At 36.4% G+C, this 25,164-nt stretch overlaps 1 protein-coding gene across 1 annotated transcript in view; it reads left to right on the forward strand.

Moving 5' to 3' along the window:
* RSPO3 (R-spondin 3) overlaps positions 1–25,164 on the forward strand; it is a 75,438-nt gene that overhangs the window by 8,171 nt on the left and 42,103 nt on the right. Inside the window, exons 2-3 of the mRNA XM_004673834.2 lie at positions 20,337–20,528; positions 21,556–21,702. Of these exons, the coding sequence (XP_004673891.1) occupies positions 20,337–20,528; positions 21,556–21,702 (339 nt within the window). The remainder of the gene's footprint in view (positions 1–20,336; positions 20,529–21,555; positions 21,703–25,164) is intronic.

Consider the following 25,164-nt stretch of genomic DNA (forward strand, 5'->3'; position numbering starts at 1 on the left):
AAAAAAAGATAAGGTTCCTTAAGTTGAAGAGATGATTTTAAAAATATCATTCAATTTTAAATACTATTCCATTCATAAAAACAGTGGCATTCAACTTACAAGCTGTCTTCTCTACAAAGTGTGCTTTCTTAAAACAAGAGCATATTAGGGTTGCCTGAAATGTGAAGAAATCCAGCACACCAACACAGTGTGTGGTCACCTCTGCAGCATCCCCACTGAATAATTGTCCAGTCTCAGTAACAGACAGGACCACGCCTACTCAATTGTAACCTCTGTGGCAGAAACAGGTTGTGTTTTTCTAGTGTGTTTATTTTCTTCCTACTTCCCACTTGGGCACTTGACCTAGCCAGGAGATTAGATTTAGTTACCTTAAGACATCTTTCAAAACTGAAGATACAATATTGACATGCACTATATTCACTCCCAAAATTTGTCCTCAGGAAACTAACTGGTAAACGTATTTATATATATACCCAATACACAGCACATTCCTGAAAGTACGTGGGAAAGCAGCCCCCATTTTATAGCCACATAATACAAACCACCACCACATAATATATAATAACAGAATCTGTGAACAGCTTGTTTTAGAATACTGTTTTCTTAACATATGCTTGATAAGCCAGTAAGAATAAGAACAGCTAGTTTCTTATTGTTATATTTTTCTCTCATGCCCAGGGACCTCAGATTTAACAGTCATCTCAACAAAGGCTGTCACAGAAGTAGAGGAGGTATCAGTCACCTTTTACTGCTAAGAAAGACAGAAAGCATTTTACCAAAATATGGGTAAATATCTCATAGCAAGATACAACTCCATCACCTCAGAACCATTGTAATATTCACATATATTTTGTCTTAATACATACATTTATATGTATTTGTTAAAGTGAGTGTTCTGATAATAATTGGTATTAAATAGCTGCCATTCACCTAGATATGCTTGTGAATATTATTTCACTTCATCCTCACAGCCATCAAGGAAGGAAGATGCTAAATTTTTTAAAGATTTATTTATTTATGCTGGGGTACAGGCCAGAGATGTGGGGGTAGGGGAGGGGAAGTCTGAGGATTCAGAGACAGAGTGGGAAGCAGAACAGGCAGATGTACTGAAATACACTGCTGATGGGAGCAGTCGGTCAGACATGAGAGGTCTGCACACTATGAGAGTTGCCTCCATGGCTGGGGATTAAACTCATGTTGCTGTGGCTGTGGTAGCTTCATAGTGCTGTGTTCTAACCCATTGTGCCTCCAGAGAGGGCTAATTGTTAATCAGTTATTTATTTGAGATCAATAATAACTCAAGAAGATATGGCAACCCAGGTCTGACTCCCAAATTCCTGTCCTGCCTTGATTCCCTGACATAACCTCAACTTTTGAGGTGCCTTCAGTCAGCCATAGGGGCATTTTTTTTTAAATCCCACCTTATTTTTTTCTTTCCCTTTCTCTTTGCTCATTATCTCTTCCTTTTCATTTAATAAACCATAGTCCTTTTCAAATACGTGTTATGAAAGTTGCTTATATTCTAGTTCTCTCTCCAAAGTTAGTTTTCTCTATTTTCTTTCTCAAATCTGCCCTATTAATGGTTTCTAAACATAAAATGTTGCTCCCCCCACCCACCTCCTTTGGAACAATATGCTAGTACAGTTTATATGAAGTCCTCTAAGATTATTCTTTCCATCTTTGGTGTGCTTATCCAAGAAAAGATTATCTTAGACATGAGGATTCCGGCAAAGTCTGTAATTTTGCAGTTAAATACCCAAATCCTTCTATGTAATTTATAACCACAATAGATATTTCACTGGCTATTTTTTGTTATCCAGAAAAGTTATCTTTATGGCGCTTCATAAAATCTGCTATTTATATTACTTTTACTGTGAGCATTAACAGTAACCTTCACTTAGAATTCTTGCTTTATGGACCTTGATACAACGATATTCAAACTTAAATTCAAATTAGAATCATCTGGAAAACTTTAAAAAAGATAAGAAAGAGTTGATGTCACATTCTACCTTACACTAAATGAAGCAGTCTCTGGAGATGGAGCCTGGAATTTTCCAAAGTAACCCTATCATAGCCCCATAGACTAATTCTAATGTGTAGACGGGACTAAGAACGCTTATTGGAACTTAATTCAAGAATAACTAGTTCAGTTAAGCTGCTGTTGAAAACAAAGTCAGTTTCACGAGGGTCAGATGATAAAACAGACTTTGTGGAGATAAAAGATAAGATATGTGTCATTTAAACTGGTAGTTTAAAATATAAAACAATTGATTGCTCTACATTGTTTATCAGCAGGGTATTGTTAAGCTTGTAGCCCTAAGAAGTGCAGACAAGACTATCTGATAGAGAATTGTCTCAGCCAAAAGCCTGAAGAGAGAGCAAAGTGCATACAGTAGGGACTGATAGTGAGTTTAGCAAATATTGGCTTCATGGAATAAGATCCTGCTGCTAGGAGAGCAGTGGTCAAGGGCACTTGGCTTGCTGCTGTGCTCACAGTGGGGAGCCAGGCGCCCACTGGAAAACTATGGAACTTGAGGTGTCAGCCACCTCAGAGCTTCTAAATAATAAACAACTCTTCATGTCTTAGCAGATAATTGGTAATATGCCCTAGAGTTCACTTTACTTTTAGGGGAAAATGCAGTGGTAATGAACGGCCTCACAAGACATAAACATCCTTTTTATGTTATTATTTTTTTTTAGTTTTTATAATTCCTGACTAACTCTAGATTGACTACAACTAATCAGTAAAACTGCTATAAATTACATGATTTTAACTCTGTCCTAATGGGTTAAGTTTTGTGGTAGGTTGTTTATTCATGAACTTACTGTTTTCCCTTCATTCTTAATGTGCTCTTCTTTGAATGGTTATCGCCATTAAATCTTGTTTATTATTCTTTTCTGGTCCATGAAGCATTTTCAAACCTTGTCATAAGTGAGAGGAAAACTGCATGTAGGAGCGAGGTGGAAGTCTGGGCTTCCTGTCAGACCTAATTCTACTTGTTAAAGGGGCTCTTTGGGAGAATTTGGGTCCTAGTGAGTCACTAGACCAAATCCCAATAACCACAATTGCCAAAAGTAATTAGACTGAGGAAAGCCAGACTCCTCGGGAGGAGGGTCATCACGGTGTGCCCAGCCATTGCACCGTGGTCAGACCTCGTTACTTGTCCCAAGGATTGGGAGCAATCTTGAATTACAGAGAGCAGGAAATCCACCAGAAAACAGTGCTTTCCACCAATTTTTTTTTTCTTCAATTGGTTACTCAGCCTAAACACGCAAGACATAGAAACGTGTGGCCAGAGTACATGAGCAGTTATGTTAACCATCCTCTCATAAACCTCCGGTGTTGTCTCCCTGGCCAGGGCAGATGCATGCACTGCTGTCATCACTGCAAACACTCCTCCTCCCTTCCTGAGTAGATAAAAGAACCCAAGGAATTTAGTCTGAGTTTTTGTAAAAGAGGTGTCTGATTAAGATGGAAAGGGAAGGGGGAGATATCCTTGTAAACATCCTAAGGTCAATTTAGACATAATGTTATTAAAGTAACATTTGGAAATAAGAGAATAGTAGTAGTATTTTAGAGCAGGATTTCTAAAACTTCTAGAATTAGGAAACGACCAAGAGCAAACGTGTCATTTCCTGCACTGACAAGAATACCCTTTAGAAGTCTGGTGCTGTCAGGAACTAAATAGAAAGTCTCAATAACTAAAGTGTTGCTCTAGGTTTAAACTTTCATTATGTAGAAATCAGAAAATCGTTAAATCTAACTATGGAAAATATGTGAGAAACACAAATATATTCACAATAACCCAAGAGAAGTTTACCTTTGAAACTATTGCTCTGGCCTCAAAAACCCATACTTCATCACTTCATGTGCTGGGTCTCTAATTAACAAAAAGACACCTTCTACTGATCACTATCCTAAATACAGAGACTTTCACAGTCCTTTATGATTCAGGAAAGCTTCATTGTATTTCAATATTCCTACCACCTTAGACTACTAATTCTCTGTTTAAATATGTGTCTAGCTGACACTATTTCAAATCTAGGGAAAAGCAAGCAGTTGGATTCATTTTCTGGCCAGTTTTCTCTGACTACTGGGAATATCCAGGCAACATGTGCTAATAAGCCCTGACCTTGTGCAGTAATCACACCTAATAGTTACAAGAACGTACTATAAATACAACCAGTTTATTGAAGCTATGTATTTGGTTCTTCTTCGTCTTGAATTTGACAATGAGATAATCTAAGAATAAAAACAGTCTAACATTTGGAAACTCAACAGCGAAATTGTGACCTGTTTTCATTTATATCTTTATCTAATTTCTGTCTGGAAATATAAAAGATGCAGACAAGTTGACTCTAAATAGGAACATGTCAAACATCTCAATATTTCTTTCTTTTAAAGATTTATTTATTGATGTATTCAGAACTGGGGTACAGGCTAGAGTGCAGGGGTAGTGAGAAGATTCACCAGAGGCAGAGTGGGGTGTAGCGGGGAGCAGAACAGGCAGATGGACAAAGTACACTGCTGAGAGCATCAGTGGCCAAACAAGAAGTCTGCTGTGCCGTGTGGGTCAGCTCCCTGGCCAGGTATCAAACTCCTGCTAAAGCGGCTATGCAAGCTTCCTAGTGTTGAACCCGTTATGCCACCAGGGAGGGCTCAATATTTGTTTCTTTAAGAATTTCTTGAGAATCTTGTTTTCCAGCTTATGACCAATTTGTTGATGTACAGTCTAGAAGGTCCTTCATTACTTGTTGGCAAAAAACAAGGTCCAAACGTGGTATCCTTAGACCCCTGGCTAGAATTTACTCACTTTGTTTCATCCTCAAGATGTTAATTTCAGTCCCCTTCACAGAGTCTGATGTCATTTAAAAGATGCTGTCTATCGGCCCTCCCTGGTGGCGCAGCGGGTTAAAGCACTGCAGTAAGAAGCTTAAGCCACTTCCGCATGAGTTCGATTCCCGCCTGCCCCGGAGGAGATCCACATGGCATGGCAGACCTCTCCTGACCCGCCCGCTGCTCCCCTCAGCAGTGTACTTTGATCATCTGCCTGTTCTGCTCCCCATTCTGTCTCTGGTGAATCCTCTCACCCTCCACATCTCTGGCCTGTACCCCAGTTCTGTATGAATAAATAAATAAATCTTTAAAAAAAAATGCTGTCTATCTTTCCTACAGCACATTTCTAAGATATCCATCTAGCTTTGTATTTGTATGCAGAACTTGAAGTGGATCCAAACTTTAATAGATCTGTGGGGATCCCTGCAAGGCTAGTTAGCCTTGCAGGATCACAAGGATTCATACCTGGCCTAGAACAAGGCAGTTGTATGTGCCATTCTATGCTGCACTGAACTTCAAGTCCTCTTTCATGCATCATTTCAGACCTATGAGCACTATTTGCCCTTACTTTAAAGTTTTATTTCTAATAAAATAAGGGCAAACTACTGACATTCCAGGAATTCATTGTAAACTGCTGGTCTCTGAACTTAATATACTGCCCATAATTAAAATGGAGAACTTACAATCCCAGAAAGCTTTATGTAATAGTTTTAACCACAGGCTGCAAGGCAGAAGTGCTATTGTTTGTCAGATAAGCCCAAGTTTCAAATGAAAATTGCTGCGATTTCCTAGTACAAGATACTTTCTCCACTTACCTAACCCAAACGCACATCCTCATCCATCCCCCAAATCCAAAACCACTACTAATGTGAGTATTTTAGACTCTCCCAAAGAAAAAATAAATACACAGACAGCCGAATTAACTTATAAAGCACTGCTGCATTTATCTTGGCAAATTTCACTTTTCCCCAGATTTCAGCCTGACTCTTACCTGCTGACTGTCTCCCGGCACTGTGAGAATCGTTGCACTGAATAAGCTTGCCATTGCTTCACACTTCTTGTATTAGTTTCTTTCTACATATACAATTTATTTACCGGGACTTTGAGATCTAAATAATTCCTTTACTTTAACTCAAGCAAATGGGAAGTCATTTTTACAAGAGCAATAAACGGAAGTGGCTGTTTGGATACTTTACTTGTATTGGTTTGCACTCTGAAGTACCTTTTTGTTAATACAAACTCATCGGGTTCAGGCCAGCAGCTCCCTGAAATTCTGGGGCTGCTTAAAATTATATGACCAGGCACCAGGAATCTCCCTTCCCCCACACACCAGCTCCCTGCTGCTGGGAGTATGCCAGCTATTTTGCAGGATTCATTCTGACAACTGTTCTGTGTAAATATTTAGAGAAATCCTTTCCATTAGAGATTAAACAAAGTGTAAGTAACTGTTCCTAAATGATAGATCTTATTAATGTTTGCAACAGCAGGCCTTATGCTATCTGATGCACATTCTGATACTGTATCCTGGAGAAAAGGCTAAGGGAAAAAGCATCAAGACAGGATTTAAATTGAGCTGTATATAATATGAACTGCAAAATATTATTTTAAGATTTGAAATAGAGATGGCATATTTAAATGTGCACAGTATGTAAGGGACATGAGTTAATTTACATTGAAAATAACAAAAACTTGCTAGTGGTGCCTTTTTGGTTTAAAAAAGGTGGACTTATGTGCCTGGTAGATAGGGGTGTTATGGTAATGCACCTCTAAAGAGATGAGATCCTATACCTCTGCTTCATACAGTGGAGGAAACTGTTATCTCAGAGAACAATCTTTCAAGGTGGGGTTCAGTTGCAGGTCTTTTTATCACCAAACCAGTTCCTAGCTATTTCTCTATCTTCACACCAAGATGAAGTAATGCATCTGAGATTGTCTCTGGTACAAGTTGTAGTTTCCACCTTATTATTCAAGGACTACTAAAAGGACACAGACTGGGCTTTATTGCCCATATTAAATATCACTTGTTAAAATGGAGTGTCACTTAGGCAAGCTAGCCTCAAGGGATGGAAGGCTACCAGTGTTCTACTTCTGTATTTTCCTGTTTGCATGGCATTTTCAAGTGTTTTTTATATACTAGGGGTTACACAGCTAAGTATTCGAAATTACCTTTTCTGAATTTCAAGTGAACTCTGCTATGACTATGTTTAACTCTACTGTGTATTAATTATTACTGTGATGCTTGCCTACAAAGAGGTATACATTCCTTAGGCTAGCTGTTTTCATACTTTCCTCTGGATGACTAAAACTTACTGAAAATATAAAAACTTATCATGTTAATTCAGTTTATTGATATTAAATCAAGGATTTTTCATTAGTATCTGCAGTTTTTCTTGTTTACAGGAGTAGGACTTTGTTTTAACTTTACATTTGATCCCCACACCCACATAACCTCCATGGAAAAACATTTTAGAAGGAAGCTGCTATGTAAATAGTGTGAAAATATCCACAAAGGGGATATTTTACTTCAGACATATGTGACCATCATTTACTGTTGAATCTCCAACTGAATCCTACTTGAATCCTGTGTTTGTTCAAGATTTACCAAAGAAAATAAGAAACAGAGATTTAAGAGAGATAAGATAGAGACATCATAAATTTTATTGCAGGAGAATGACATCTTTCTACAGGTCTTCCTTAAGATCTAGAGCCTTTTTAGTTTTGACAATAGAGAATCAACATTAAAGGTCAAGTTGACGACCTCTAACTGGTACTCTATGATGTATTTATACAAATCATTTCGTCTGAGAGCTAGTTGCAGTGGGACTCAGAACCTTTCGTTTATCTGAAAGCAGGAGACAGAGCTGAAGCCCTTCCAATAGTGAGATCAAAAGGCTTTTCTTCTGGTAGCATGTTCTAAGCTCAGATAGTTGTCTATCAAAATTTCAAGAATGTGAAATTAGAAATTGAATTCAGAAGCTTGATTTTCTTTTTGTACTCCTTTGAGGTTTTTTAGAACATATTTTCAAAAAGCTAACAAGTGAAAATGAAGTTCTCTTTAGAAAAAGTATGAGAAATGTTGCAATTAAACTAAGCCTTAATTAAAACAACATGATTTCAGGTATTAATGCAACAGCTATTTATCAAACTAGATGTATGAGTTGGGTTTACAAAAGTGAGCAAAACAAATGAGAAACTACACTGATAGTATGTCATAGTGGCTAAGGTAAGATAAAGCCACAACTAAACAATTCCAGCTTAACATAAATTAGAACTGTTAGATTATCCTAAGCTGTATGACATTTTTTAAAACTTCTTTAAATACAGTTAAAATCAATTCGATAGTTTACAAATGAGCCTAATGTACACCCATATTTTTCTCTGAAAAACAAAGATACTAGACATGACACGGGGTTGAAGCAGGAAGGTGGAAGGAAGATCAACTAAAGACACTGGAATTTACTAGGCCTCCCAAGCATTTCCTTGTCTGAAAATTTATGACAGATGAATAGGAGTCATCATTTGGCATGACATTTGTGACAATTATAGGAAGTATGCTATGTGCTCTATAAACGTAGTTGGCATTGTTAGAGAAAGTTTATAACGGAGTGGCATAGTTTGGCTGAGTGAATTTCCTTTTTTGGCACATTGGCTAATATCTATAGTTGAACTTTCACATTAGTTCATTAACTGGAATTACTTTTACCAAACAAACATTAATATTGTATGCTTAAAAATAGTGCATTCTTGTCCATATCTGGGAGGCATTTCTCAAACCTTTTATGGTAACCCCTTAACTAGCACATGGAACATACAATCCAATCTACTTAAAACACTAGTTTGGCAAACATCTATCAACAGTTATTTGGGTGTCTTACATCAGTTTGTTGATGACCTTTCCTAACATCAATTGATAGTGTTAAAGAAGTAAATTACCAAAATATAGTCTTATGAATAACTTGATTCAGTTCTTTTCTGAATGTTGTGACTGATTTGTGAAGGATTTTGAGTAAAGAAAGTCAAGTATTTGTAGATGTGTTATCTCTTTTAACCTCACAACAACTTTGTGATATATCGTTAACCAATTTATAAGTAAAGAATTTGAGGTTCAATACAATTAAGGAACAATTAAGACCCAACATGACAGAGGTAGACATGGTAGAGCTAAGTGTATACCAACACTTCTAACCTAGTACACAGCTTTTCTTCTGTACACTCTGCTTTTCATTAAGCTGATGAAAGGAAAATGCCAGAGGAGGCTGTACCGCAAGAGCATTCTCTCTTAGCATCTGACACAAAACTTCTATTACCTCATTGGAAGAAAAGTTGAGTACATGAGAGTAAACCAGGTTAATTGACAGAAGTGGTTACTTGGAAAGTGCCATTAAAAGAGTTTGAGCTGTTTTTAAAACAGGAGAAGACTGATAAGATCATCACTATTGTTCTGAAAGGATTACTAATTGCCGTGGTAGCAGAACTGGTAGTAGGAAATGGGAAGATTGTGAACTCTCCTATTTAAAGAGGCAGAAACCAGAGGAAAGGGTGATTGGATATGGTTTTATATTTCTGGTTTTAGCAACAACTGCCATTTACTGAAATAGGAAACACAAAAAAAATAGTACTTGTGGATCAGGTGTACAACATGTTTTGGTAAGTAACGAGATTTTTGAAAATGATGCATGCAGCACAATCCCCTCATCACTGAAGAGGAAGAGAGGCTAAAAGAGAATGGACTTGACCAAAGTCTTTTTTGCAGTGGTGCCAAAAATGGAAACAACCCCTGTGGCCATCTCTAATACCAATGCCACACACAAGAGATTCCCAGGTCTGACATGCCAGAGAAGCGCTCTGTGGATCTTCTGCAATCTGCTTTCTTACTTGTTTAATGAAGGGTCTTTTCAAAGAGAATCATCTGTTTATTGGCTGAAAATTTATATCCAATCTCTTAGATCTTTATTCCTTGATACCCCATGTTTCTTTAATCGAGCATGATGATGGGGCTTAATGTAAAAAAACAAGCCTATTACATATATGCTCATTAAATGTAGTTGTTACTTTTCTCATCTCATTCTACTTCGGGGGAGGGTTGGTAATTGTCATCATGTCCACTAGTAAGAATAACATATCTATATAATTTTTATGGCTTATAAGACATCATTATCTTATTTGATCTTGTCATTGCCCTTGCAAAATGGGCAGAACAGTTTAGTCACTTTCCAGGCAAAACTCAAAGTTGTAAAGCAATTTTTATAGTATCACAAAGCAAGTAAGTGGCAGAACTCAGTCTTAAATTTCTTCTGGGAAGATGCTTATCTTGTTTGATTACAAGTTCATGGCCTTCCCTGCTTTACCAGTCTCCAAGTAACTACTGTGAAGTTTCTACTACTAGTATAATTTCTTCCTCAGGTTTCACCAAAAGGGCATGTAAATCAGGGGCCAGGCATCTGACAAGGTAAATTTGTGGATTGTTAGATCATTTTCCCATTTAAATAACCATGTGGAAGCCCCTCCTGGAATGGAGAGAAGTTGCCAAATAAGTTATTTTTTTTCATGATTTATTTATTTATTCATACAGAAATGGGATACAAGCCAGAAGAGCAGGATGGTGAGAGGCTTCACCACAGACAGAGTGGGGCATAGAGCAAACAGAGTGATGCACTACACTGCTGAGGGGAGCAGCTGGCAGGTCAGGAAAGGTCTGCCGCACCATGTGGATCACCTCCGGCCCCCGGTGGAACTTGCACTGAAGCGGCTGCAGCTAGCTTGCAGTGCTGCGTCCTTACCTGGTGCTCCACCAGAGAGGGCCCCAAATAAGTTATTTTAAAGGATGAAAACAACTGTTTTCATATCTAAAGATAGAATTCTCAGTCTGTACATCCCCTAATCATCTTTAAAACTAAAAGAAGTTAAAAGTAGAGACCGGTTATGATATTTTACATAAGAAAAACAACTTTCCCATTTTATTATTTCACTGTTCGATAATTGTATTTGCTAGATATGGGGTAATTAATTAGGATCCTGAGGATATGCAAATTAAAATTGATCAGTGAGCCTTCTCATGAGAGAGAGTATCCAAAACAACATGCCTATTTGGGGTATAACAGAAAAATGAGCCATATCAGATCTCTTTTTGCAATAAAAGATCTGGGTCCTATAGTCTTAATGTGGAGTGGCCATTCATTGTGGTTCCCAGGAATATTTATTTTAGTCAGTGGGAAGGATGGAAAACCAGAGGCATGAATGTCCGCTTCTCTCTCTGCCCCTACTCTGGACAGTTTTCATGAGAAACTTTCCAGGACTCATGTCCATAAGGACTAGTAGCCAAAACTGAAGGGAGTAATCTCAAATACTGGAAAGTATAAGAGGATATTGATGCTATAAGAAACTATGCTTAGCTACAGAATTTTACCTCTCCTTAACTTTGGAAGTGATTAAATTCCATACCTAAAGTCATGCATACTCAGGTGCAATGGTTAAACTATTTGGTTGAAAGTATCCTTTCCCAACTTTATCTTCTGAGCTCAAAAATATGCATGAATAATTTTCCTAATCATTTTACCTGCTTTTCTCCCTCCCTTCATCTTTTGTCTCTACTTTGGGATCTGAACATAGAATGTCATACAGCTGTTTTTTTAATGAGTGCCTGGAAGAGTGTTAGGTCCTTATGTATCACCGACTTCATTCCACCCCTCCCACTGCCCTGGTATCTGTCAAGTAGGGACTCACATGTTAAATAGCAGGAAACTCAGACTTAAAGATGTTAACAGTGTTTTGCTTAAGCAGTAATCAAACTGTGACATCTGTGACACAGATCATTGCTTTTATTCATCTTTGGATTCTCACTAACTAGCCCAGTGCCTGAATGTTGGATCATTTCTGTAAATGAATAGCTGGATGAAGAGAGGTGTTGATGATGGGGCAAGGCAATGTCAGCACTCAGTGTGCGTCCAGACCAGTACTCCACCACCCACTCCCTGTGCTGCTCAGGGCCCCTTTCTGAAAGAAGTAGCAATGCAGCAAGCTGTGCACACAAGTACAAAAATGTAGCCTGCTCAGAAAGGTGAATGTCAACACCTTCTGTTCTGTCAGCAATTTTGTGACTCTAGGAGAAAGTCATGGTATTTTCCCTGCTCCAGATTTTAGGCATGATATATAAAGCTGCATTTATTTCATGGTATACTCACTATTTGCACATCTTCTTGTGCCTGTTAAAATACCGCAAGTCCCTCGCCTGCTGTTTGCTTATGCTAAGGCTTCAGCCAGCAGATATGCTACTTTAGTATGCTGTGTGGCAAGAAGATCCAAGTGTGTTCATAATATAACAAAGTAGAGTTTGTTTTTAGCACAAACTGAAGTTTGTTTCAGTCAAGAATGCAAAGTTAGTAGTTATGGAATCACACCCATGTAGAGTCATTACTATTAAACGATCACATTTTCTGTTTATGTTGATTCTAATTAGTTCTCTCCTAAAAAAGTAGAGGGGGGAGCTCTGTCAGCCAGACCAGCATACATAATGATTCCCACTGTGGGATGAACACTGGTGGATGTGTCTCATGAAAAATGTTGCTATTACCACCCACTAACTCATCAACAGGTCCTGGCTCTCTATGGAATCTGGGTCTTCGTTACCCTCATCCACACCCTCTTGTCCTCTCTTCACCTCCACTTGGGAACATGGCCACTTGGAGAAGGGGAAGCTTTCCCGCCCTTAGCAAAGCTAGAGATGCTGTGTCAGTATCTTAATTTTACACCCATAGCTGAATGCATCAACTTTACTTGTGATTAAGAAATTTTTTACTTGTGATTAAGAACAAGCAACTTATTTGTGGTTCTACAATTGCTTTTTGTTGCTGTTTCAGCAGCAGAATCAACTCTTACCTGTTTTGTAGCTCACAGGAAAACAAATAAGGTTTTCATTATTTTTGAAGAATTGACTTTGGAATTAGCCTATAGGTTATTGATTTATTTAATGAAAAAAAGCATAGTAAATTGAGATTCTAAAGGGAAGATTATGTTAGAAGTGAAAAAGATTGTAATGTTGCCCTAAATTAGATTCTTGCAAATGGCAAGAATGAAACAAAAAGATTATATGCAAGTTTGTAAAACTTTTAATTTTTCTTCTCTTTATTTGTTCCTATGATTTCTTACATATTTCATCACTTGCCTGTTTCTCCTCACCACCATTGCCCCATGTACACTCTAGTAAATGAGAATAAAAATTTGAAACCCCAAGGTAAACTAAAGTCACTGCTAGAGGAGGAGGGAGGAACAAAGCTCAGGTAGAAAGATGCAGTGTCCTCAGAACTTGGGACCTGAATGTAAACTCCCCAAGTGGTAGCTAATTAAAATAGTCTCCCTTCATTTTCAAAATTAACAAAAGAACATCTCTTTATGGGCTGCAAGATGCTGGCTCTACTCCATGATCCCTCAAATTCAGAAAAATGAAAAGAAAATGACTGTCAGGTAAAATGTGCTTTGTTTGTTCCTTCTGATTTTAGTTAGCAACACAGAGTCAAATACACTTGACTTCTCTGCTACTTACTTTAGTCCTCAGACGTCTGGAGGACCTGGCTCTCCCTCATCTGGTGTCACGCACAGTGCTGCAGCTTCATTGGTTCCCCATGGGCTGCTCCTTGTGGCCTGTTCTTTCTCAGAACCTAAGTCTTTGCTCTGTTGATGCTCCACCTGGAGTACTCTCCCTCAGGTTTTTGTGATTGATTCCTCCTCCTCCCCCAGGCCTCAAATCTTACTTTCCATGAGGGGCCTGCCCTGACCTCTGTGTTCAAAGGGGTCCCCAAAGTTAGCCTGTCTCAACTACTTGTTTGGTTCCTTCACAGCAATTTATTACATCCTTTAATCATTTAATTACATGTTTTCTAGCTTATTAAAAGATTAGTGTCACAAAGTGAGGAAATGGGTGCCTGTTCACTGCTGCCTTTTCTGCACAGTGTGTAGTGTTGGGCTTAGGGTGACATCTCAGAAACTGATGTTGAGAAGCTTGATCACAGTCTCCTTCATTCTTCCACAATGGAACCTACTTTTGTCTAGTTCTCATTTCTAGTCCTGATGCTGTAGCCTCTGGTAGACAAAGCACTGCCCTTGGCCACAAAGTTGGCATCTGGCTACAATAGTCATCATATCTTAGATTTCAGAATTTCTACATCTGCCATCATTTGCCAGCCATTTTCTTAATATTTTGAGCTGGCTTGATTTTAGTGGAAAGTCTAACTAATTGCTACTTAATGTTAGGTCTGTTTTATTACTGTGGTTTTTATTTCAAAGTATTTATAGAATATAAATATTAGACTCCCTTCAGGAAATTATTATTCAGTAAGAGAAAAAGAAAGATTTTCCAAGTTCTCAAAGAAATAGTTTCCATTAAAAACAGTAAGTTTCTCCACATAATAATGGTGGAGTCCTGACTGGGCTGTGTTCAGCAGCTGGTGAACACATTCCATTCTGAGACAGTTAGGAATTTGGTGAACCCATTGGTATGGGAACAAACTTCAGATTATTCAAGGTTGATTCACTGAGACAAAAGATACTACAGACTCTATTATCCTCACTACTGTAAGTCAACAAATGTGTCTGCTATTGACTTTGGTAAGAGACCAAATAGAGTATGTGTGTCATGTGTCTACAGATGCATGTTTATGTGTATCATGTGAATACAGATGCATGTTTATACACATGGACACATAGTTCACACATAGACATGAACACACATTATATTTATGCATATTTAAATACATAGGTGAATTTTAGTCATGATAAAAACATTGGTTTGTAAAACTGTCTAATGATAGAGTATTTTAAAAATAAAAAAAAGATATGCCTTTGTTTATAAATTGCTCTTTCAACAAGTTACTAGTGAAAATAATCATGAAGGAATATAAATAGACCTCTACTCATCCAGATAGCATCATGTGAGACTGTAAAGGAGTATATGCCCATAGTAATATTCATTCATAACAGTTTTTGTGTACATTTTGTTATTTAAACCTAATGCTATCAGATTGTGCAAATGGTTGTTTGTGTAGTCATTGTTAATTCTGTTTTAGAAGTTTTAACTTATGAACAAATAAGAAGCATTTGCTCTCAATATTTTCCTGGGTTGGTTCAGGGGATTTGAAAGAGATTGCCAAGTAATTCAAACTTTTGCATTATATTTTTCTTTACGTGTACATTGCCAACCATCCCAGAGAAACCATGAAACATGTCTTTTAGTGGGTATAACACTACTATAAATTTTAATATGATTCTGTAACAATTACGACTGAAGATATTATAGAAATGTGCTGTCTTAAACAAGAAAAACATCTACTTTTTCTGTAGGTAAATTAATCATTGATGTATACATAGTACATAAGAGATCTTTAGTTGTTTTAAACATTCTCAAAGTGTATATGATTTACAATTTAATTTGCCTAGGTTCATAGGTATAGCCCACTTAAAAACAATTAGTATTTTTTAAAATATAAGTTTTTTAAATGTTGTATTTATTGCCTTCATTCAGTAATTAAACTTTTTTTTGAGAAACTATGTAGTAAGTAGTTTCTCAGTGTAGAAATTGAATTATCAAGAAAATAATGAAGAAATTAATTAAGACCTACCAGAATCCTATTTTCAAGGAGCTTCCAATCAATGTGAGTGTCCCTATAAAAGAAGAGAACATAAAAAAAAAAAAGACAGATGTAAAAATAACTGATTATAAAATTCACTGGGCTTTTCTCCTTCACATGTGTCTTAAGGTCACTCCATAGAAAAGAGCAGACAGTGACTATTGTGAAGGAAAAAAATGCATTCGGGAGAATCTGTGTAAATAGTTTCTTGTTTAAAATAACTGTCATCAAATTTGTGAATTTTATTAGTTTTCTTTGTTATCTGAATTATAAAATCAATACATTACTTCCATGTATTTAACACTTTCTTTGGCTATAGTCAAACCTGCTTTATAAACATAAGGGCTATTCAGTTTTGTACTTTTGGTAATATTCTAGCCACAAGTAAATAAATGTCCATAAAACGTAATTGGCAGCATACAATAAAGTACTTCTTCCACATAACAATTTACAATAGATGTTGTACATTCACATTTGGGTTTTAGAAGGGGATTAGGCAAATCCTTGTTGCTTGCACTTCTCAGAAACAGAACTCAGTCTGCAATGCTGCAATAGGTTTGGCATATCATACAAATTGAACAAATATTATTCATTTACCAAATGCTTTAGTCCTGTTTCAAACTCTATGACCTGGTTGTTTTAACAAATTTAAAAAAGCCTGAGTTAACTTTCAAATAGCTCTTATAAGTCATTGCCTCAGTTATGCACCTTGAGAATACCAAGTAAAGAACAAATAGGAAGGCTTGTCTTGCTGGCAAATCTGATTTCATTTAGGGAGCATTGACAGTATAGACATTGAAATTTGGTTTAAATTATGCATTAATATAAACTTTTATGATATTAAACCTTCATGAATAAACCAAGAAAAGATACTTTCCTCTTTATGAGTTTTAGGGAAAAGCATGCTAATTTCACCATGCAGTTGACACTTTTTATTTTTAGAAATCAAACATTGGTGTAATGTTACATTACAATGATGTATATATACTAGAAATGGTCACATTTGTAATCAGAAATTCCCAATTTAAAGTCCCCATAAATTCTACCCTTTTTTCACTCATCTACTCACCTTTCACACCTTAAGTTCATGTATGTGTGTACACACACACACATTTTATAACCTTTCTTTGAATCTTAGTTTGTAATTTAAACATAAATCATTGTGATAGCTTCTCCCCTTAACAAATGCCAGTTAGTATGCTTAATTTAACTTTTTATAAGAGGCATGCTTTGACAGCAAATGTGGTATAGAAAGTGCAAAGTATATAAAATCTTCTTTTACCAAATGTCTCTTAATTTGAACTAAACTTTCCTGTGGTGGTAAATAGCTACCATCAGACACACTTGCTCATAACTTACAGTTGTCCCAATATTAACCTCTATTTATTAAACACCACTTTCTATATATTTCATAAAATCTGCAAAATCAATTATCCCCAAACATCATTACATTTTAGACCTTTTTATTCAATGTACTTTCCCCAGTCTTCTAACTATTGCTTCTTCTTCAACCCACGCCACAGTTGAGCCTCTTCTATTTGCTACCTGGGTTAGAAATATGCCTTCTCAAATCCTCTTTCTTGTTCAGTTCATATTCACTTGGTTACCATATTTGATTGACTCTACTTCCTAAATATTTCTGGACTTTGCATCTCATCGTGTTATACTGCCTGCACTGTATGGTATCACCATTCTTTTCCCTTTACCATATATGAGTCTTCTAGTTTTTATACCTGCCATCCCACCAAGGAAATTACCTTTATTGAAACAATTGTGATCATACCATTCATCACACTGAAATCCCTCTGGTCGACAGAATAATTGCCTTGGCACAAACCAAGGAATAATTTAGAGCTACCTTATGCTTACAGTCTCTTGTAATTTCATACATCTTATTAACCACTACTTCTACACTATTTGCATCTAATTTATGCCCATCCCCTTGTTCACCCCATATGCGTACAAACTGATAGCTTCAATGGATGTTCTAAGATAAAGTTCCAGTGTTAGCTATTCTATGAAATGTCCCTATTACTACCTCCTTCACTTATAAGAGTACAAGAATTGGAAAAAGTGATTCAAGATTACAAAATGAATCTATTATTAGAATCAAAGAAAAATGTGACAAAGTAGAATTCTATTTTTTATTTTAGTATTATAAGTTTTAAGCTGGATTGTTACAGGCAACCCAGACTAATGTTTTCTGTGGTTTCCACATAAAAAGTAAAAGTTCTTGTCTTAAAATGAAGGCTGGGAAGTTTGTATCTAATTTAACTCTGACTATATAACTTGAGTGATCCTTATACATCTTTAAGAAAGCAATCATTAAACTATTCAACTGCAAAAAAAAAAAAAAAATCCCAAAAACTAGAATCCTAGAAATGAGATTCAGAACCTCAATTTTTCTCACTTGCCACAGCATAATACTTAAACCTTCCTGAAGAAATGATGTTTGGCATCATTTGTATATCTCTACATCCAAATTCCTGGATGAAAAACATAAAGAGGAATTCTTCTTTGCCAGCTTAGACAATTATATCTTTTTTGCTTTTTCAAAATTCTATTCCATCAAAAACTTTTGACTATGAAGATAAAATATGATTTTAAAAAACAAGCAAAAGAATGTTTGTAGCATGATGTGTGAAATGACTGTGCTACATTAATCAGTAAAACTTTTAAAGAGGGAGTTAAGTAATGTACTTTAGCATATTTCGTAATTTTGGTGGAAACTGTTACCAATTATGCATGGGACATGTACAGAACTCTCTGCCAGTGAAGTTTCTAGACATCTAACATCCACTTTTTAAATAAAAATTATAATATATTTATTGAAGCTATATTGACTTGAGATTTTTAAGCATACGAATTATTTATATTTTCACACCTGTTCTAGCTAAAGTTGTACCATATTTAACAAAAGTGTCAGGTGCTTAAAATTAGAGTTGTTTCCTTCAAGCTTTTCAGAATAGGAGGAACTTGGCATAGACCAATCCAATCCATCTTCTTTTAAACCCAGAGTTATTTAATGTTCTGAGCTTAGAGTGATTTTCTTTCAAATTAAGGTCCACTTTTCATAGACGGTTCTTATGAAAATGTTGTACACATTTTACTTTCAACTCTCATTTTTTCATTTCGGTCAGTCAGAGTCTGAACAACACATGGATCCGTCTCTGCCTCTTTCCTTTCTAGTGTCTTTTCCTGTGTAAAATGTGCACACATTTTCTGTAAGTCTCCAGTGCTGAGTTACTAACGTGAAAAAATGGCCCTGTAACTTGGAAAGCAGTTTTCCCTTACAAGTCCCTCAGGCCCTACAATATCTAAACCTGCTGTGCCACTTTACACGCCCTTCCCCACAGAAGAGCATGGACAGGAAAAGCAAAATTCCCTTCCCCCACACATTTCCTCAGTTTATTTACAAAACGTCTTGGAATGAGAATGAGCTGTTTGTGGTTCTTGTGGCTGATCCAGGGATGGTTTCCTCTAGGCAGAGGATGCTGGTCAACCGAGTGACCTCTCTGTAGCTAACCCATGAACCCGTGTGGTAAGGCTGCTTGGGCTGATGGGTGCCCCTTTAACTAAGACTGGTGGGTTTTGTTTTTGTAGTAAAGAACTTACAATAATCAAAATTTACTGTGAAAAGCATTTTGATAAATAATAGCAAACTCCATCACAGTCTATCCCTTTAACCATCAACATAAAGAAGTCAGAAATTCCCTAGGATGCCATCACACTCCTGTGCATCAACTTTTGCTTCTCATAAGGTTCAGGATTTCATCTCTTATGGATGACCGAAAGAATAACCAAACTATTCATGTTGTTTTTGAGTAGAGAGTACCTTAAGATAGGAAATGATCCCAAACACCAACATCATGAGACTTGCAGCTTAGCAATTTTCTACCAATTTATACATAAGCAATGATGATTGGTTAATAATCATAAGAAATTTTAGAGTTGCAAAGATCTCAAGTAAACACGAATCTTCCAAATATCTGTTTAAATTGCTCACATTTCTTGATGAAGAGTCTCACTATCTTCCGATATACATTGGTGGCTTTTGGAAGCCTTGAACTTCTCAGGAATTTGTGTAAGTGAGGTCCATAGAGTAGACTGATCACATCCTCACCAAGTAGACATTTCACTAGAGTCAGTGGAACTGAAAGCACAAAAACTATAACAGTTCTCTCCCAAAAGAGAAAAGGTAAAACATGAATTATTATATATACTCACACATGATCCACATGGATATTCTGGTTAGATAAATGTCACATTTTCATCATTATAGGAATTTGAACTTATTCATATTAAATTCATATGAGAAAAGCAAAGGGGTGTATATGTGAATAACTGTAGTTTCAGAATCAGTTTGCATTGGATCAAAGAGCAAAACTGTGTTTTGTAGTAGACCATAGTTGAAAAAAGATATCCTAGAACATAGCGTCCTTACTGGAGTTAAGCCCCAACCTATGGTGTCATCATTGCTGAAGAAATCAGAGACATGGAGACATGTGCTTACCATCCACCACCTAAATGAAAAAAATAAAAATAGTCAAACTAATATGTATTGATTTCAATAAATGAGCACAGAATTACCCGGTTTCCAATTTATCTGGGTGCTAGTTCCATGAGGGTGTATGTGTGACTTATAATTGGAATCCATATATATTTTATGTTTTAAATGCTCACATTCAAATAACTTTAAAATTTAAAATTCTACATGTATGTATTAAAGATCACAGAAAAAGAGAGGGGGACAATTTCAACTCATGTAACTAAATTGAATGTTAATGAAAAAAAATGTATATCCTGGCTAGAAAGTGACATTGAAATTGTGTATCCATGATTTAACTTTTGTTTTTGTCTTTCCACATTTGTCCCCCCAGTGCATCCTAATGTCAGTCAAGGCTGCCAAGGAGGCTGTGCTACGTGTTCAGATTACAACGGATGTTTGTCATGTAAGCCCAGACTATTTTTTGTTCTGGAAAGAATTGGCATGAAGCAGATTGGAGTGTGTCTCTCTTCATGTCCAAGTGGATATTATGGAACTCGATATCCAGATATAAATAAGTGTACAAGTAAGTGCCTACACAAAATGATGTTTTATCTCATCCTTTGGGACTTCCCAGATTAAAGATGACCCCTTGCATTTTTGGAATATTCAATGTTAGGTAAATAATGTCATTTACCTGATAATGAGTCTAAACCATAGACTTAACCATCAAAGCAGGAAGTCACCATTTGCAAAAACATTCAAGTTTTATGTTGTTTTTCATGTTATTTTTCATTTTAAAGCAATGCTGTATACATAGGTTCGTACTTATTGTGCCTATAGAAAAGTACTGTAAGCATTAATGTCTTCTGAGTTCCCATTAGGATCACAAGATTCAAGTACATAATGACTTAAAGAATATACACCTAGTTTGGCTTGAAGGAAAATTCCAGTATAGCAACTGAAACATCAGTTGCAAATCAATGTTGGAAGCAACCTCACATCGCCTCTTCTCCAGACCCTGAATGTCTACTCCTCCCACTGTACACCAAGTAGTCTTTCAGAACTTTAAATTAGGGAAAATCAATGCTTCCCCGATGCACAGATAGCCCTGCCTATCTCTCCAAACTCATCTCCTGAGACTGCCCCTCAACGATGCTTTGCACTAATCTCACTGGTCTTAAATGATCCCGCCTCAACACCTTTGCCATTATTGCTCTAGAGAGAGTGTTACACACACTCTTTTGGCAGCTTAGAAAACTTTTACCCACTCATTTGCTTGTCTGTATCTCTTTTTTTAAATTCAAGATTCTGCCATCTGTTACCTTCTCAGAGAAACATTTAATGACAATCTTAACCAACATTCTCAACCTCTCCTCTTTACAAGTCATTTCTATATCTTTTTTTGTCTACCTTTTTATTGTTGTTAAGTAATTTTTCCAACATACTTATCACTCTGGAGTCTGCTCTGTGGTCCTGGATGGTAACATAACCTGCAAGTGTTAGTTGACACAAAAGTTGTATGTGTATGTGTTGGAAGGAACCAGAACTGCACCCACAGCAGTTTGCTGAAATGATTAAGGCATATTTCTCTTTTCTTTTTTGTCTTGCAGAATGCAAAGCTGACTGTGATACCTGTTTCAACAAAAATTTCTGCACAAAGTGTAAAAGTGGGTTTTATTTACACCTTGGAAAGTGCCTTGAAAATTGCCCAGAAGGGTTGGAAACCAACAACCATACCATGGAGTGCATCAGTATTGGTGAGTGAGGCGTTCTAAGATTTATAATGGAATGACAAAGCCCTCAGATGACAATGTCAGGCTCTCTGGGCTTGCTTCTCAAAGTCCTACTTCTCAAGAAGCTGAGGGATTGTGTCTAAGGTTCTCTCCATTCTGCTTTTCAAAGAGGTCATTTAAGGGTGTTCCTGTAGTCTTCACCACCATGAAGAGGTTAACTGTTATTGTGCATTCCCATAACTCTTAGGGACTATCAGTAATTGTTTCAATTATTCTGATGCCATTATTTAATAAAATTTTACTTATAGAGATGTATTATGAATATTTGGACTCAATTTCTACTTCAGGGCAAGAATTTAACAAAGCACATAGGTCTAATAACAACCAGGGACCAAAATTATCCCAGTGGAAGGAGACATGTTCTCTTGATATATCCATTAAAGTCCAGTAGATAGAACAGACACTTAGGAAACTCATTTTTTTTTGTCTCATATTGCTTTACTGAAATGTCCTGCTTACCTAGGTTTTCAGACATGGAGAGGATTTTGGACTTACTCAAACTGACAAAAGGACAGTCTCAGGATCTGATTAATTGCAGACAGAGTTTCCCAGAGGGGAGGTCCCTTAGATAAGTTGTTTGTCTAAATAACAGATCACTGTGAGACTATATTTTCCCTCTTAAATGTTGGGTAGCTACTACAACTACAAGTTTGACGAACACTTGGGGAGCAGATGCTAAACCAAATGGGAAAATAGCATACTAAATCTCTAAGTCCCCTGGGCAAGAGCTACAAGAACCTTTGATGCTGCACTGGTGCTGGCATATGCACAAAAATGCCCTCCTGATTCAGTACAAGATAGTCTCCAGGACTTCCCTGGGTCCCCAGACAACTCCGTTAGAATAAGTGCTGAAGTAATAACTCTAAAGTGGTGGTTTAGCCATTTTAGATTACACTACAGAAACTCTACTTCTAACTGAAGTTTTGAGGAGAATAAAATACATAGATGACATTTCAAAGATAATTCCAGAAGCATCTGGAAAACAATCCTAAATCAGTTCATGGATCGTTATGTTTAGTCTTTTTTTTTTTTCTCTCTAGTCAATAAAAATAAAAAGTTTAAAAACAAGATAAAACAGATCTAAGAAAGCACTTTGAATTGTTTTCTTTGTAGGCCCTGAGGGCTGATAGTAGAGGTCATAAGTTCCAAACTCTGAAAATAATTCTGTAGAATATTCAAGAATAGAAAGTCAGAATGAGTTGTAGAAAGTTTGAGGCATTTCTCTAACCAAGACAAAGGGCACATGGATAGCTTTTCTTAATCATAGAAGGTACAACATTCAGGATATTTGTCTTAAATATGTTAATACTTTCCTATTGAAAAAATTATTTAACACCTGATTCTGTTGCATTAGCTATTAAAGATTAATGTTGGTATTCTACTCTACCATTAAAACAATTAAATTTAAGCACTATATGTATTTTAGAAGAGGGGTAAGCTGTGTAATGGACATTTAGTAAAGTGTACCATTAAGAAGTCATAATAGCACTAAGACATAATGGCACTAGTCAGCACTTCGGTTCAGAACTGGCAATTTTTGCTTGCTTTGTAAAGGACATTTCCCATTAGGCAGTGGATAACCTACATGTATTATGTGGGTTACACCCGGGGACTTGCCTCAGAGTTTCAAGAAAAATTGATTACCACACAGGAACTATAAAGCCTGTAACAAATATTCCTTTAACAAATACTGAAATGAGGACCCAGATGACCGAAATGATCCCAAGGACACATTGTGAGTGATTGTCAGCGCTATAATTAGTACCTTCACTCTAAGCTGTTGTGCTCACCCAAGAGGTTGAAGAATGTGTCACTCCCTTTGCTAAAATCTACACTGTATGATTTGTGTCTTACTCAGATTTTAAAATAAGAAGAAAATTCATAACCAGGAGATCCATCCTGACATCTTCCATCCAGGTATCAGGTCTGCAGGTTAAATTAAACATAACTGTCTACAGACAGCTTTACAGAATATATACAATTTATTAACACATAATTTGTGCTCCAAATAATTGCCTTTCTGTCTTGCCATGCCCTCATCCTCCTGTTCCTCATGGAGATCTGACCTTATTTAAGTGGTCTTGAAGGAAGATACTTGGCTGCAAACACTGAGTTGCAAGGAACATGTTGTGTTCTCTATGGCACTGTGCAGCTAGGGGGAAAAGGAGATGAGAAATGGGTGTAAAGGCCCTGACTGGGGGGATATCCAGTTCAACTTTCCCAATTCAAGAATCCCTTTTGCAACATTCCAGACCAATGATTAATTACAGCATAATCACTTCCAAGGAAAGATAGCCAGTTACTCTGAGGCACTTGCTTCGTTAGTGAATATATAGTTAGAGATTTTCAGCATTAAGATGGTTCTTAATACATAAAATGGAATACAAAAGCTGAATAGTTCTGTTTTAATTGCCTCTTAACCAAATAGTGCCCCAATTCTACATTGTTCATTTATTGAACTAAATAGTACGTCATTATCTTTGTTAATGTTTTTGTACATGTTTTTTGTAACTATTCCATCTTATTAGAGCATGAACTCATAAATTTTTAATATTTTCCTTCCTCAATTAAATTATCTAGGATTGCAATTCAAATTTAATTTTTAGAACCATTCATTACCTCAATAAATACACATAGCTACCTGTGCAGTAAGATTTTTACTGTTTTTCTAAAGTCTAGGTATAATTTTGCCTAGACCACCTTTGCCATGTAAAAAAGCACCCAAGTTTTAGTGACTTCCACCTAATATAGTTCTCTTATTTCTGGCGTTATGAATAAAAGACAAAATGATAGACCACAAATTTTAATTTTCCTAATTGCATTACTGGACATGGGTTACTTGTATGTGCTAAACGTATACTGTTTTCTAGTGACTAACATAGGGTTGGGAGATAAAACTTTAATTGGCAAGAAGTTTATTTAAGTGAGTTGGTTGTTCTGTTCTCTAACCAGAATTATAATGATGTAACTGAGTATGAAGATTATTTTGAAAGTGGTTCAATTAAGTTCATTTAAATCCACAGAAACTTAAATTTAGTTATCTAACCATTTCTGTCTCACTGTGTTGCATTCAGGTATCTGAAAGTAAATGAAAAACAATGTGGAAAAAATATAGAGTAAATAAACCTAAATTCCTAAAACATTTAGGTCATATTTTTTTTTTAGCTTGAATGAGGGGGAGCATTCTCATCAGGGTTCCTTAAATTAGCAGGCAGAAAGAGTTATTAGAGACTTGTTTAAATGGAAAGTCATATTATTTTAAAGAGTTACTATTGTAAGCTGTTTCATTTGTTGTAAGCTAGGATGTTTTATTGACATAATGTAAGGATAACACCTTGCAGGCATTTCTTTCATTAGTAGTGTAAAAATGTGTTTTAAGACCTTGGAAACACGTTGTTGTAAAGAAGAGTTCTGGAATGGCTAAAT

This window comes from Condylura cristata, unplaced genomic scaffold (assembly GCF_000260355.1).
Source record: "Condylura cristata isolate star-nosed mole 26May11 unplaced genomic scaffold, ConCri1.0 scaffold00001, whole genome shotgun sequence".
NCBI classification, from domain to species: Eukaryota; Metazoa; Chordata; class Mammalia; order Eulipotyphla; family Talpidae; genus Condylura; species Condylura cristata.